This window comes from Mytilus edulis, chromosome 5, assembly GCF_963676685.1.
Source record: "Mytilus edulis chromosome 5, xbMytEdul2.2, whole genome shotgun sequence".
In the NCBI taxonomy this organism is placed as follows: Eukaryota; Metazoa; Mollusca; class Bivalvia; order Mytilida; family Mytilidae; genus Mytilus; species Mytilus edulis.
Genome location: NC_092348.1, coordinates 84,584,139 through 84,599,784, shown reverse-complemented (window position 1 = coordinate 84,599,784; position 15,646 = coordinate 84,584,139). Strand labels below are relative to the sequence as shown.

The 15,646-nt window shown below is 31.2% G+C and overlaps 2 protein-coding genes across 2 annotated transcripts in view; one reads left to right on the top strand and one right to left on the bottom strand.

Moving 5' to 3' along the window:
- Positions 1 to 15,646, top strand: part of LOC139525515 (large ribosomal subunit protein mL40-like) — a 146,625-nt gene that overhangs the window by 44,423 nt on the left and 86,556 nt on the right. The gene's annotated exons all lie outside the window — the stretch shown is intronic.
- LOC139525514 (uncharacterized) lies at positions 2,968 to 15,621 on the bottom strand. Its single transcript, XM_071320911.1, has 7 exons — positions 15,385 to 15,621; positions 7,947 to 7,997; positions 7,108 to 7,233; positions 6,374 to 6,509; positions 5,785 to 5,885; positions 4,454 to 4,636; positions 2,968 to 3,973 (listed from the first exon to the last, which is right to left on the bottom strand). The coding sequence occupies exons 2-7, from the start codon at positions 7,992 to 7,994 to the stop codon at positions 3,938 to 3,940; spliced, it is 630 nt and encodes a 209-aa protein (XP_071177012.1). The 5' UTR covers positions 7,995 to 7,997; positions 15,385 to 15,621; the 3' UTR covers positions 2,968 to 3,937.

The window sequence follows — 15,646 nt, the reverse complement described above, 5'->3', positions numbered from 1 at the left end:
TTCAGTGTTCGACCTCTGAGGTCTTATAAAGCTGCGCCCTGCGGAGCACCTGATTGCAGTTTCAAGACAATTAATTTGAGTTATCTTTCTTTGTCCAGAATGGTTGTTGAATCACCTAAAACCAATGCTTTATGAAATCTTTGAAAATTGGAGTTATCTTTCTTTGTCCAGTATAGTAGTTGAATCAACTTAAATCAATGTTATATACAATATACAATGCAATATTCACTTTACTATAAAAAATTTATAGTAAAGTGAATATTGCATTGTATATTGTATATAACATTGATTTAAGTTGATTCAACTACTATACTGGACAAAGAAAGATAACTCCAATTTTCAAAGATTTCATAAAGCATTGGTTTTAGGTGATTCAACAACCATTCTGGACAAAGAAAGATAACTCAAATTAATTGTCTTGAAACTGCAATCAGGTGCTCCGCAGGGCGCAGCTTTATAAGACCTCAGAGGTCGAACACTGAACAGTTGGGGCAAGTATGGACGCAACATTCAAGCTTGATACAGGTCTAAATTTGGATTGTATTCAAATTCTTGACATAATACGAGTTTGACTTCTGACACAAGACAAATGTCAAGATCTTACAAATCAATTATGCAATATTGTGCAATTCGAGATTTCTTCTTCAAACTTTTCAAAAATTTGGAATTTGAGAATATTGTGGGAAAAAATGAAAACTACTACCACCCCCCTTTTTTTTGCAATAAGTCCAAAACCTGACATTTCTTTATACATAATTTACAAGTAGTGTAATGGAGTTAAATGTGAACATACCAACATTATATGTTACCTGTTTTTGAATTACCTCCCCTACACTGCTTTTAAATTGTCTTAATTGTCCATTGACCAGAAAAACCTAGTTTTTCCCCTAATTCCAAAACACTTAGATCCATAACCCCCCAAAGTCATTACTAACTATCCCTTCATGGTATGGAAACTTGTGGTATAATTTCAGAGAGATTCATACACTAAAACACAAGTTATTGTTTGAAAACTACAAAAATGCTTATTTTGGCCCCTAATTCCTAAACTATTGTGACCATAACCCCCAAAATCAATCCCAAACTTCCTTTAGTGGTATTGAACATTCTGGTAAAAATTTATATAGATCAATTCACTAAATCTAAAGTTATTGTCCGGAAAAACCTATTTCCCCCAATTTTTGCCCCTAATTCCAGAACATTTTTTAGCCATAACACCTCAAAGTCATTACTAACCATCCCTTCATGGTATCAAAATTTGTGGTATAATTTCAGAGAGATTCATACACTGAAACACAAGTTATTGCTTGAAAACTACAAAAATGGTTATTTTGGGCCCCTAATTCCTTAACTATTGGGACCATAACCCCAAATTTCGATCCCAACACTCCTTTAGTGGTATTGAACCTTCTGGTAAAAAATTATATAGATCAATTCACTAAATCTAAAGTTATTGTCCCAAAACTAAATGCGTCTTCGGATGACGACGCAGACAACAACATGATACCATTATACAACGCAAATTTTTTTTGTGGTCGTATAAAAATGCTTGTTTTTGGTTCCTTTTTGGCCCTTTATTCCTAGACTGTTTGCCTCATAACCCACAAAATATATCCCAACCATCTACTTATGGTATCAAACATTGTGGTACAATTTCAAAACAATTGAAATACTTACACACAACTTTTTGTACTGACACTAGATAAATGCTTGTTTTGGGCCCCTAATTCCTAAACCTAAGAGACTATAATCCCCAAAATCAATCCCAAGCTTCCTTTTGTGGTTATAAACATTGTGTTAAAATTTTATTGATTTCTATTCATTTATACTAAAGTTAATATCCGGAAACCATCTGTCTCCAGACGAAGCTGACGACGACGACGCCGCAGCCGCCGACGTGATACCAATATATGACCGCAAAATTTTTTGCGATCGTATACAAACTCCTGTCCCAAGTCAGGAACCTCTGGCTTTTGTTAGTTTCTTGAGCATAATTCGGAGTTTAGTATGACGTCAATTATCACTGAACTAGTTTACATATTTGTTTAGGGGCCAGTTGAAGGACGCCTCTGGGTGCAGGAGTTTCTCGCTGCATTGAAGACCCATTGCTGGGCTTTGCCTGTTGTCTGCTCTATGGTTGGGTTGTTGTCTCTTTGACAAATTCTCCATTTCAATTCTCAATTTTATCGCATATAAAAACCAGATGCTCCACAGGGTGCAGCTTTATACGACCACAGAGTTTGAACCCCGAACAGTTGGGGCAAGTATGGACACCACATTCAAGCTTGATACAGCTCTGAATTGGGATTGTGATTTAATAGTTGACACAACATAGGTTTCTGACACAGAATGAATGTGGTCTAAGAACTTAAACTTAAAAAATTTAAATTGGACATTCACCTATTATGGTCCAATATCCATAATTTAAATACATGGTTATATTCAGCATATATCAAAGAACCCCAATTATTCAATTTTTGATGAAATCAAACAAAGTTTAATTTTGGACCCTTTGGGACCCTAATTTCTAAACTGTTGGGACCAAAACTCCCAAAATTAACCCCAACCTTTCTTTTGTGTTCATAAACCTCATGTTTAAATTTCATAGATTACTATTTACTAAAGTCATAGTGCGAAAACCAATGTGTCTTCGGACGATGACGACAACGCCAATGATAACGTCATACCAATATACGACCGCAAAATTATAATTAGTAAACTTTCAAATATTTAGTGTTTCCTGAAATAATGGAAATTAAACTCTACTTTTAATCCATTGGTCAACCATCATAATAATAAACGTACAGAAATTTCTTAATTTACTCATACTGGTTTTCTCCCCCGATACTTGTATTTACTGTTAAATGGTTTATTGTTCATAGAATGAAGCTATTTTAAAATTGCTTAACTTATAAGTTTCATTCCTTGCTTTGAATGGGAGCTAGAGTAAAGAAGTACAAACAACTGTTGAATTACAATAATAAAAGCTTTTTATTAGATGCAAAGAGTACAAAGACTATATCTGAATGATAAAATATTACAAAATAACACCCTGATAACAAATAAACAATACGTAAATTATACTGAAGTAATAAAATAATATAAAAACATGTCATTATTAAATTGCATATATTGTTTTAAAAGAAAATGTTCAGAAATACAGGGTTTAAAGTTTCAAATGGGAAGACTCTCTCAAGATTTCTATTGTAAAAGTGTAAAAACTCCAGAAAATGTTTACCAAACGATGCTTTAAAAGTTAACTGTGAAAATTAAGTCCCTTTATCAGTAACTACAGAAATCTAAAAAATACAAGAGACTGCAGGATATAGCATGTCCCACTTCGACAACTTTCATTATTGGAGACAAATAAGTTTATCTGATCAAAGATGAATATCAAAATTTATTCATGAAGAAAAGACAAGAAAATATTGCACATGCATGCACAATTATACTATACTGTATTATCAAACATGTTAAACAAAAAATCTGATCAAAATAATTGATAATCATAATTATGTACCCCTTAATGAAATCTCACACTTCTGTCAGTTGTCATATATAATGCATAGTAAAAAATAAAGTACTAAATATAACAGGTCAATAATCTGCAATACATAAACATTAATAAGTTTCCAAAAACCTACTCCAAAATTGTATGGAAGTAGTATTTCTAGAAAAGTTAAACATAATATAATAACATAATTTGGTTTGTTTGTGTGTCTACATAAATAACTTTAAAATCTTGTAAATATCAGGCTATACAAGAAAAGTCTCATATAAACTATGGCACTAACTGGGCAAATACTGAGGTATAACTGGTTAAATGCCCCGAATATTAACCAATATCAATAAATATAACCAGATGAACATCCAACATCAAAGTGTATGTACTTAAAAACAAGAACATGAAATTTGTATATATCAGATAACTGGACCTTTACTGTTTACCAGGTGCTCCGTCATAGGGTGTAGACTACAATTAGAAAACATCATATTATTGATTAAATATAAGACCATATATGGATTTAGTTATTTTTTGGACATAATGCTCCTGGTGGGTTTAAATATTTATATGTTCCTGATAAATATAATTTTAAATTATGGTATGAATGCACAAAATAAATTAAGTGTAGAATTTTGTCACATTAATTGTATTTTTTCTCAATATGTTTAACTTTTATAGAAAATGTTAATATTTCAATTAATATCTAACACTGCTGTAGCTATTTATTTATAATACTGTCAAAAGAAATTTGTTTTAGGATATGATCATTTTTATTTTGTGAAAAGAATATATCCAGGAAATTAAAATCCCAACGAAAATATAACCTTCTTATAATATCACTTCCTTTTACTGAAAACCACGAAATCAAATCTCCTTCAAATCTTCTAATGTATAAAGACAAAACCACGAAATTTTAACCCCACAAAAGTTAGTTTCTACACTACTTACTATGAGTCTAACACCAAACATAGCATGAGTGTCATTTCTGTGTGTAGCCAATGCAGACTTCAGTTGTCCATCGTCTAATACACCAACATACTGTGCCACAGTTTTACATGATTCCATAGTTACAAACTGATCACTCTGATGTAACTGGATTTTTGTTTCTTCTCCATGCATTGTACCTGGTGGCTGTTTAAAGATAATTATATTCATATTGCAGATTCTTTTACTTTCTAACTTATTTTCATAAAATAATTTATATAAATGTGTAAAATATTTTTTTTATCATGGATATATACATAAATGTTTTAATGTCACCAGTGGGTTTTATTTCTAATGGTTTCGGTAATTTAATGTCAGTGTGTTGTTGAATTACTGTATTTTGCTTTAATTCATGCATAAATTTTACTCTCTATGCAAATTCCAATTTCACAACAAAAATATAACCGACCAGTATATTAAATAAAGGTAATAGCATGTCATTATTTTACTTCTAGTTTCACTGATTTTTAGGCTGTCTCATACAGAAATCCCTTCTAAATGCCACCAGCTTATACACTGTAATGAGAGTTTTTTTTATGTAAAAATCAAGAAAGTGTGGTCCTGTGTCACACTTTCTTGATTTTTGCATAAAAAAAAATAATTATGATATGAACAAATAGTTCTAAAGGAGTAGGTTCAGTAAGACCCCTTTTTGGCCCCAAAATTAAGCAGTTTAGCAAAATTGTGAAAATGTAATCTTTTAGCTATTTTTTAGAAAGTAGAATGCTTCTGCTACATAAATATGTGCTGTTTTTGACAATACAATGCACATATATCGTGTACTAGCATCATTAAGTCATGCTAAATTACTGAAATCTTCACAATTATAGCATTTTAGTTAAATTTTAGACGGTTTCCGTCTTAAATGAAAGTGGCCGCATTCGTGTTCATTCATAATATTGAAATGTAAGTTGTATTTGATGATAATGCATAACATATATAAAGGTTGAGGATGAACACGGATGCAGCCACTTTCATTTTTGACGAAAACCATCTGAAAAGTGACGTTTTTTGGCATATTTGATAGATTTTTCATATTTTAGCTTCAATTGGAGCGTTTTTTATGACTGAATCAGTTAAAATCTTTAACATAAACTAATCGAATCAATTGAAATAGACACTTAAGTGTTTAAAAAGTGTCCTAAATATCTCGTTAGATGAAACTAAAATTTGGGGCCAAAATCGGCCCTTACCGGACCTACTCCTTTAGAGACAGTGACCACCTTAATTTTATTATTAAACTTCATCAAAATTAAAAGGAAACAACTATTGTGACTATGTAAAACTAAACTCACCATGTTTACTAGCTGTGTTATACCGTTGACGATAGCAATGTAGTTATTGTTGTTATGGAGACGAACTTGGTTTTTGCCCTCATTTACAACAGTCCATAAAGCTAAAAAAAAGTTGAAAACTTTTAGATGCATGTACATTAAAATCAACATGACTATGGGGTATGTGTTTTGCTCAATGTTGGAGGCAGTACTGTGACCTTTATGGGCAATCATACCACATCTTCCTTTTTATATGATCAACCACTTGAAACAAGAGTAATATTCAAGGCTTTTCAAGTCTTGTATTGGAATAACCACAACGAATAAATTTGGATTCTTTATCTATTGTTAAGCTTTGTTCTCATTTGGCGACAGATTTTGATAGAAATTTGACTTAGTCTGCAATATTCACTAGCATAGACTCACTGACTGTTGTATTAATTAGTGATATCATAGCTTAGGGGCGAAACCAGACATTTTCCATATGTCCCTATTCAAATGCATTGATTATAAATAAAAGGGGGGGGGGGGGGGGGGTTGAAACGCGGACCCTACCCCGGGATACACCACTGCAGGTTATAGTGAGGGTCAGCTGGCTCATAATACCTACTGTTAGAAGCCTGAGGTCCCTCTTTACCACATCCATCAAGGACTGGTTTTTTAGTTTCTGACGACTGCACAATCTGTAGTGAGTGTCCGCTGGCACGGGATACTAGCTGTACAACATTATTAGTCTGGAATGTTTCCTGAAAAAATAAACAATGTTTTTATGTAAATTTATATATCAACATGATCAAACACAATATTGTTTTTTTTTTAGTGTGCATCAATTTTCTCAGAGGAGTTTTAACTTAAAAGTGTTGATGTGGTTATTGCATGAATATTCGGGAATATTGTCCCGAGTAGAATTTTATATTGCACAAGCTTGCGAGTGCAATATATATTTTACGAGGGACAATATTCCCCAATATTCATGCAATAACCCTTTTATTGTATAGCAGTATAATATTTGAAAGTAAAACTTGGTTTAAACTAAGAGTTTGTCATTGATGACGTCATGAATTTTGAAGATTTATTGCACTAGTGCAATATTGGAATTTATTGCATACTAACTTTTGGTTACTTTCTGTGGGAAATATTATGTTGCTATGTAATTATATTGATTATCGCTGACAATGTCAAGAGACTTATTGATTTTCCTTTGTTTCTTTATACCCTGAGTTTGGGGCCGCGACATATTGTTATTTTAAGTTTCTTTTTCGTCTTATTATTTTTCTTTCAATTTTTTTGTTTAGCTTATATCTCAGGATGGTATTGGTCAAATCTGGTTACCAGTCTACTTACAAGTATTTTTCCAGTCTCACACTGTTTGACAGAATGGTCAATCTGGTTACCAGCCCAATTCAGACCTTTTTCTACCTCTCTGCCTGCATGCTTCACTTCTTTCATGATTGATCCCAAAATTCCTGGCTAAAAGATAAAGAAATCTGAGAATGAGAGAGCTAAGTATGTATGATGCACATGTTTTTTATTTTTTATAACAATATTGTTATTTTATGGTAGCTCTATATGATTAATTTATAAACAAACAATAATATGTCCCCAGAACACAGATATCCGCACTATCATTTTCTATGTTCAGTTGACAGTGAAAATGGGGTAAAATCTCTAATTTGACATTTAAATTAGAAAGATCATATTATAGGGAACATGTGTACTAAGTTTCAAGTTGATTGGACTACAACTTCATCAAAAACTACCTCGACCAACAAATTTAACCAAAACTTTAACCTGAAGCGGGACGCACAGACGGACGCACAGACCAGAAAACATAATGCCCATAAATGGGGCATAAAAAATGTCAGTCAGTGATAATCTTTCAGGGATGATTGGCCTCAAAATTGACAGCCAGTGATGTCATGAATTTTTTCGTGCTAACATTGAGGTTTCAAAGGGGGGGATTCAATAAGGATTAAGTGTAGTTTATCATTGATTCAGCATGGTCAGGTGGACAATACTTTTTCTATGTTCTTATTATCTGTTTTATATGAGTCTATATAGCTATCATGTGTCATGTAATAATCCCCCAAACAGATCTAGCTGTCCATCTGAAGAAGGTGATAATTACCCTGTATACATAAATTATTTTTTTCAAATACTTTGTTCATTACAACTATACCTACTTTGGATGATTCACCTGTAGATGGTGTTCCTTGGTCTTTCTGTGACATTGTCTATAAAGAATTAAAAAACAAATTAAACACAACTGCAGCATGTGCAGGAAATGAAATAAATTAAAATAGTAAATGTATCAGCTTACCTACAAATAAAGTTAAAGAACAACTGAAATACCTTTAATTTTTATCTGACAATACACATAATATGAATTCACATATCATTGGGGGCATTTTTGATGAATGGACAAAACTTATTGTAATTTCAGGAGATATTCATACAATGAAATGCTCCCCAGGGTGCAGCTTGATAGGACCGCAGAGGTCAAACCCTGAGCAGTGTGGTTAAGTATCGACACAACATTCAAGCTTGATACAGCTCTGAATTTGGATTGTGATTAATTGTTTGAGACAGCATATATGTTTCTGACACAGAATGAATATGGTTTAAGAACATAAAAAATTTAAATTGGACATTTACCTATTATGGTCCAATATCCAAAATCTAAATACATGGTAAGAATCACCATATCAAAGAATCCCAATAATTTTGGACCCTTTTAAGCTCAATGTGGACCAATATGATAACAATGCACAAAAATCAAAAATCTAAATACATGGTTAGATTCAGCAAATACATTCAATTTTTGTTCAAATCAGATGATCCTTGTGATCCATCTAACTATAGAGGTATAACAATTATTAGTACCATTGGTAAACTTTTTAACAATATTTTGAATACAAGACTTGACAAATTTTTGTACCAAAACAACTTAATTCATAATTCTCAGATTGGCTTTACAAAAAATGCCAGAACTTCAGATCAATGATCTGAGATCATATATTTATTTTGAAAACACTGATAGACAAATACTGTCACCATGGTCACAGTAAAGAGGGTAGACTATATACTTGTTTTGTAGACTTTCGCAAAGCATTCGACAGTGTAATTCATATAGGTCTTAAACTGAAGCTTATTAATATGAAAGTTGGTACTTTATTTTATAATATTATATCAGATATATGTATAATAATAGTAAAGCATGTGTAAGAGTTGGAGTTTCTCTCACTGACCCTTTTAGCATTAAATTAGGTGTAAGACAAGGAGACAACTTGAGTCCTTCATTATTTAAAATTTTTATAAATGACTTCCCATCTTATCTTGACTCCTGTCTGGATGCAGTTTCCCTGCACTCAGAGAAATTAAATTGTTTGATGTATGCGGATGATATTGTGATTATGTCAATATCAGCCACAGGGCTTCAAAGTAGACTTGATCAGCTAGAAAAATATTGTGCTGACTGGTCACCAGTGGTGCCTGAAAGTTAATATTAGAAAGACTAAAGTCATAATTTTTAATAAGGCTGGAAGGAAAATTCAGGAGAATTTTCGACTGCAGAATAACTTGATTGACTGTGTTGCTCATTACAAATATTTAGGTGTTCACTTTACTGCATCTGGAAGTTTTCATCTAGCTAAAGCTGAACTTTATAATAAGGCTCTTAAAGCCTACTATAAACTTAGAAAGGATTTTATCAATTTGTCTCCTGGAATAAAATCTTGTGTTCATATTTTTGATCATACCCTTAAACCCATTCTGTTATATAATTCACAGGTATGGGGAGGTTATAATGTCCCTTGTAATAAATTACAGTCTTCCTTATTTAATCTTGAAAATATTTTAAAAAATCTTAAGTGTGAGAATCTCCATCTTAAATTTTCTAAATTTATACTTGGTGTACACAAAAGGAGTGTCAATTTTGCTGTATTATCAGAACTGGGACGTTTCCCCTTACATTATGATATTGTAAAGTCAATTGTAAAATACTGGTATAGATTTGAAAATCTTAATTTCCTTAATGTGAAACACTGTGAAAAAGGGACCAAAAATTCAAAATCTTAATACACAGTTACATTTGTACATGTAAATTCGGGATATATATGTTAGAACCCCACTAATTTAATTTTTGAAGAAATCAAACAAAGTTTAATTTTGAACCCTTTGGACCTGAATGTGGACCAATTCAAAGACAGGGGCCCAAATTCAACAAACTTAATACATTGGTTAGGTCCAGTATATAAAAGAATCTCAAGAATTTTAGAACTAGAGTCTCTAAAGAGCCTGTGTCGCTCACCTTTATCCTATGTGAATATTAAACAAAGGAAGCAAATGGATTCATATCAAAATTGTGTTTTGGTGATGGTGATGTGTTTGTACATCTTACTTTACTGAACATTCTTGCTGCTTACAATTATCTCCGTCTATAATGAACTTGGCTCAGTAGTTTCAGTAGAAAATGTTAGTAAAAATTTACAAATTTTATGAAATTGTTAAAAATTGACTATAAAGGACAATAACTCCTTAGGGGGTCAATTGACCATTTTGGTCATGTTGACTTAATTTTAGGTCTTACTTTGCTGTACATTATTGCTGTTTACAGTTTATCTCTGTCTAAAAATTATTCAAGATTTCCTTAAAATTACAAATTCAGGGGCAGAAACCCAACAACGGGTCATCCGATTTATCTGAAAATTTCAGGGCAGATAGATCTTGACCTGATAAACAATTTTACCCTGTGTCAGATTTGCTCTAAATGCTTTGGTTTCTCAGTTATAAGCCAAAAACTGCATTTTACCCCTATGTTCTATTTTTATATATAAAATGATGAGCTAATGATGAGCCAGGTGAGCTAATAAAAACCCGTTGAAATTGGTCAAGAATAAGCAATTTATACAAAGTAATAAAAAAGTATTGTTTGTTTCCCATTATTCCTATAACAGTTAGATAACCCCCAAAATCAATCTCAAACTTCCTTTTTTGGTATGGAACCGTGTAGTACAATTTCAGAAAGATCCATAACTAGAAAATGCTTATTTGGACCCATTTTTAGGCCCTTAATTCCCACACTGTTGGGACCATGACCACCAAAATCCTCACCAAAATCAAACCTTGTGTTTAAATTTCATAGGGATTCATTCCCTGAAACTTAAAGGTGATTGTCCAGAAAATAAGTCTCTTCTTTTTTCCTATTGTGCAAAACACTATGCTGTTGCAAATTGACCCCCCTCCCAAATTAAAAAAAAAAAATGTCCCCCTTTTTTTTTGCTTTTGAGCAATACACTATGTTGTTGCATATATTTTTAAGACAATACAACATTTCTGTATGTATATAAATCCTTGCTGACATGCCACGTAAATCTGAGACTACTATAAGTTATAGTAGTCTCAGCGTAAATGAAGTTATTGTAAATGAAGTTATTGCGAACCCTATCATAGTTTTCCATAGATTCACCTGCAAGTTACCTGTCCATTTAAACTTTTGTAAGTTCTATTGTCCCATTGAACAAATACAACAGGTATTGTTCTCTGTATAGTTAATTTGATGGGACCTTTAAATTTCTTCCAAGAGAAATCTATCACTCATTGATTAATTTACCTGAACAAAAAATTGAACTGTCAATGATAAAAATACATGTACAAATAATAAATAAGAACTCCTGCAAAACTGCATGTGGCATTGTATTTATTCAATATCAATAATACATTTTTAATAGTTTCAATATAAACACTGATTCAAAAATTAAAAGTTGATTTCTGATCAAACTTTTGTATAATTATCTTATAACCTATAGGAGGGTAAGCTTGTCTAAGTGGGGATTAGTTTGTTCATACTTCAGTATTTATGATAGTAAAATGAATCTCAGCCAAGTGTGCATTGCTATTATTTAGTTAGGTTAGTTTGCAAAATAAATTTCAAAGTCATTTTCAAGATTTCAAAATTATTCAAGATGCAAAATTAAAGCGTTTTTTTAATCAAATTAATCATGTAATTCTTAAGATATTTTTTTTATCTAAATTGATGTAATATGTAAATTATGTATCCAATGCAAAATTTGCACTTTGTATGAATCAAAAGAACTACATAATACATGAACAGTCAGACTCAACAATAACCAGGGGAGATCATTTTAATGAATATATCCACAGTGTTTAAAAATGTTCATAGATTTTTCAAGCGTTATTCCATCTATAACTGCATCACATATTGCATCTCTTGTATGGTCAAAAGTAAAATAACAGTGATTTTATAAAATAAGAGTACAACTAAATCATTGTAAAAATGTTACTTTTTGGTCTTCCCTTACATAAAAACAGCAAGAAAATTATTAATCTATTCAGATACATAGCTGAGAAATCAGCATAAAAGGAATAAGTTGAGATGAATAACTATTTATGAGAATAAGTTACAGAATTTGAAAAATAAACACAAAAAAAACACATTCATACACCTTGGGCATCTATTATATTGATTTCTGTCCTAATAAATACACTATTGTCATCCTTTCATGAAAACATAACAAAACCTCAGTTTTGAATGAAAAATAAAAAACAACAACCAGGGTATATTGAACAATTACAAGTGTATTTTAATTTATTTGGAAGATTTTTTTTACTCAGGTAAATTAATCAATGAGTGATAGATTTCTCTTGGAAGTAATTTAAAGGTCCCATCAAATAAACTATACAGAAAACATTACCTGTTGTATTTGTTCAATGGGACAATAGAACTTACAAAAGTTTAAATGGACAGGTAACTTGCAGGTGAATCTATGGAAAACTATGATAGGGTTCGCAATAAGTAATTTCTTTACAATGTTGATCTACAGTAACACATGCATGCAGACGCTTGAATATTAGCCTAGTGATAAAAAATGAAAATAAAATTCAAAAAAAAATTGTGGTAAAACTTCCACTTAAAATGCATTGAAAGCAGACCCACAGGTTTACTTACTAAAATGACATTTGATCAAATAGCCAGTTTTGTCCTAATGTTTGGATTTTAAAGTTAACCCGAGTCTCAGTTTAAACTAATAAAATTCTTATTCTCTAATAATTTTTTTTTAAAAAGACTATTTTGCCGGCTTAAATTAGGGACGGTGCATTATTTATCAAGCAGGGGGGACCGGTGCAAATGGTAAGGGGACATGTACTTTTTTCAACGTGCAAAGAAGTGGGTCCTGATGATTTTTCATTACCGGTATCTTTATGCATGGGACATACACTTTTTTCAAATGCTTAAGTAGTAAACATTTTATTTTAATTAGTCCAAAAATACACACAAGAAACATTCAAACAGAAACAGAATATGATTAACAATTTTAGTTTTGACTGGTGTAAATCAGCCCATCTAACTAAATCAAATATTGATCTTACAAAATTCAAGCTTATTAGGTAGTTTGATTTATTGCTGTGAAATGAAAGAATTTAATTTTACAATAGGTAAAAATAAAAATTATTATATAAATTCAGATAGGCATCTTTAATTTTTTTTATAACTTTTTCAAATCAACTTGGATTTTCATCAAACTATGCAGCTATCTTAGATATATATTAAGCTTACTGAATCCCAGGTCATTTTGTTTTTTGTTGTATTGCTGTCAAATTTAACAATTAAATTCAGATAGGTCAAAAAAGGTTGAATTTGCAGTTCGAACAAAATAGAGATAGTACACTTTAATTTTTTTAATAACTTTTTCAAATCAACTTGGATTATCATCAAACTAAGCAGCTATCTTAGATATATATTAAGCTTACTGAATCCCAGGTCATTTTGTTTTTTGTTGTATGTCTGTCAAATTCAAGAATTAAATTAATCTAGGTCAAAAAAGCTAGAATTTGCATTTCGAACAAAATAGAGATAGTACACTTTAATTATTTTAATAACTTTTTCAAATCAACTTGGATTTTCATCAAACTATGCAGCTATCTTTGATATATATTAAGCTTACTGAATCTCAGGTCATTTTTGTTTTTTGTTGTATTGCTGTCAAATTTAACAATTAAATTGTAAAGTGTACTATCTCTATTTTGTTCGAACTGCAAATTCTAGCTTTTTTGACCTAGATTTATCTAATTCTTAAATTTGACAGCAATACAACAAAAAACAAAATGACCTAAGATTCAGTAAGCTTAATATATCTCTAAGATAGCTGCATATTTTGATGCAAATCAAAGTTGATTTGAAAAAGTTATTAAAAAAATTAAAGATGCCTATCTTAATTGCAAATCCTAACTTTTGTTTACCAAGATTACTTTAATTCTAAAATTTTACAGCAATACAACAAAAAACTAAATGACATGGGATTCAGTAAGCTTAATATATATCTAAGATAGCTGCATAGTTTGATGAAAATCCAAGTTGATTTGAAAAAGTTATAAAAAAAATTAAAGATGCCTATCTGAATTTATATATCAGTCAGAGCTCAGACATAAACAAGTCGATTTTTGTTTTTGACTTAAATAAGTCGAAACATGTATTTATTCTAAAATGCAGTTTCAATTTTAGACTTATCTAAGTCAGAAAATGACAGACTTGTTTAGGTCTATTTATGTTGGTGAAAAAACTTAATGTTACTTTGTGGCCAAACTACACCACCTATGATAGCAAAAACCTGTATGAGAGTTCACAAGGACTTGAGCTATCTATATTTAATTATCTAATTGAACATCCTTACTAAACACAGATGTTTTACCTCATTAAGTGTGATTCCAGGTGGTTGCATTGTAAGGTTAATTAACATTATCTCCGATTTTTTAGACTCTCATTCATATTTTTCTTTAGAACACAAAGCATTGGCTTTCAATGTTGTCATTATCTGATTTAGATGCATGACCTCCTTATAGATATGCGTGGGTCTTGAAGTTAACCAATTTTGATCACTCATCGACTTGTAGGAGTCGACATTTGCAACTTTTTGATTCTGGTCAATTATTTCTTGCTTAACAATATTGGACTTATTCAAGTCGTTTTTTTGTCTTACATTAAAGGGAGACAAATCCTAAAACTTACAAATTTAGACTTCTATGAGTCAAAAGCAGATTCAGACTTATTTATGTCTGAGCTCTGACTGTATATAAATAATTTTTTTTTTATCTATATTGTAAAATTAAATTTTTTCATTTCACAGCAATAAATCAAACTACCTAATAAGCTTGAATTTTGTAAGATCAATATTTAATTTAGTTAGATGGGCTGATTTACACCAGTCAAAACTAAATTTGAAGGTCAAGACTAGTCGAGAATGTTAAAATTTGATTGTCAAAAACATTTATATCACAATAAATATTGTTGCTTTACGTTATTTAAGGTACAGATTGTGTTTTTATTCACTCAATATATTCATGATATTCATGGGACACATACTTTTTTAATGAATAGAGGTCATGGGACATAACTTTTTTTCCTATCACATCAGCATGGGACAATACTTTTTTCCAAACAGGTTTTGCGATTTGCACCGGTCCCCCCTGCTTGATAAATATTGCACCGTCCCTTAATTAAGATATTTTGCATGATTAGTGCCGGGCAAAATAGCAAATTCGCTATTAAACCGATGCTGGCAAAATAGCCACTGACTGCCTACTAAAATACAGATAACAACTTACCCTATAGAATGAAAACCAATTTCTAAATAATATTATGCAAAATGTGTAATTTCGACGTGTTTTTTTTTCGATATATATATTTTTACAGTCCGGTCAAGGTCGTTTAAAATCCCCATCATATGATAATAATCGAACAACGAAGTTCTTATGCAAAATGTGTTTTTGCGACGCATTCTTCCGATTTATATTAATTTTACAATTTTGTACACTGTCAAGGTCGTTCTCAATAAATAAAACTAGATCCTATGTATGTTTGTATTCC

Coding starts and splice junctions, on each gene's coding strand:
- LOC139525514 (XM_071320911.1), bottom strand. CDS start 7,994: ATGTCACAGAAAGACCAAGGAACACCATCTACAGGTGAATCATCCAAA. Junction 4,637..5,784: donor TAACACAGCTAGTAAACATG/GTGAGTTTAGTT, acceptor ATCTTTAAACAG/CCACCAGGTACAATGCATGG. Junction 3,974..4,453: donor TGTTTGGTGTTAGACTCATA/GTAAGTAGTGTA, acceptor TTCTAATTGTAG/TCTACACCCTATGACGGAGC.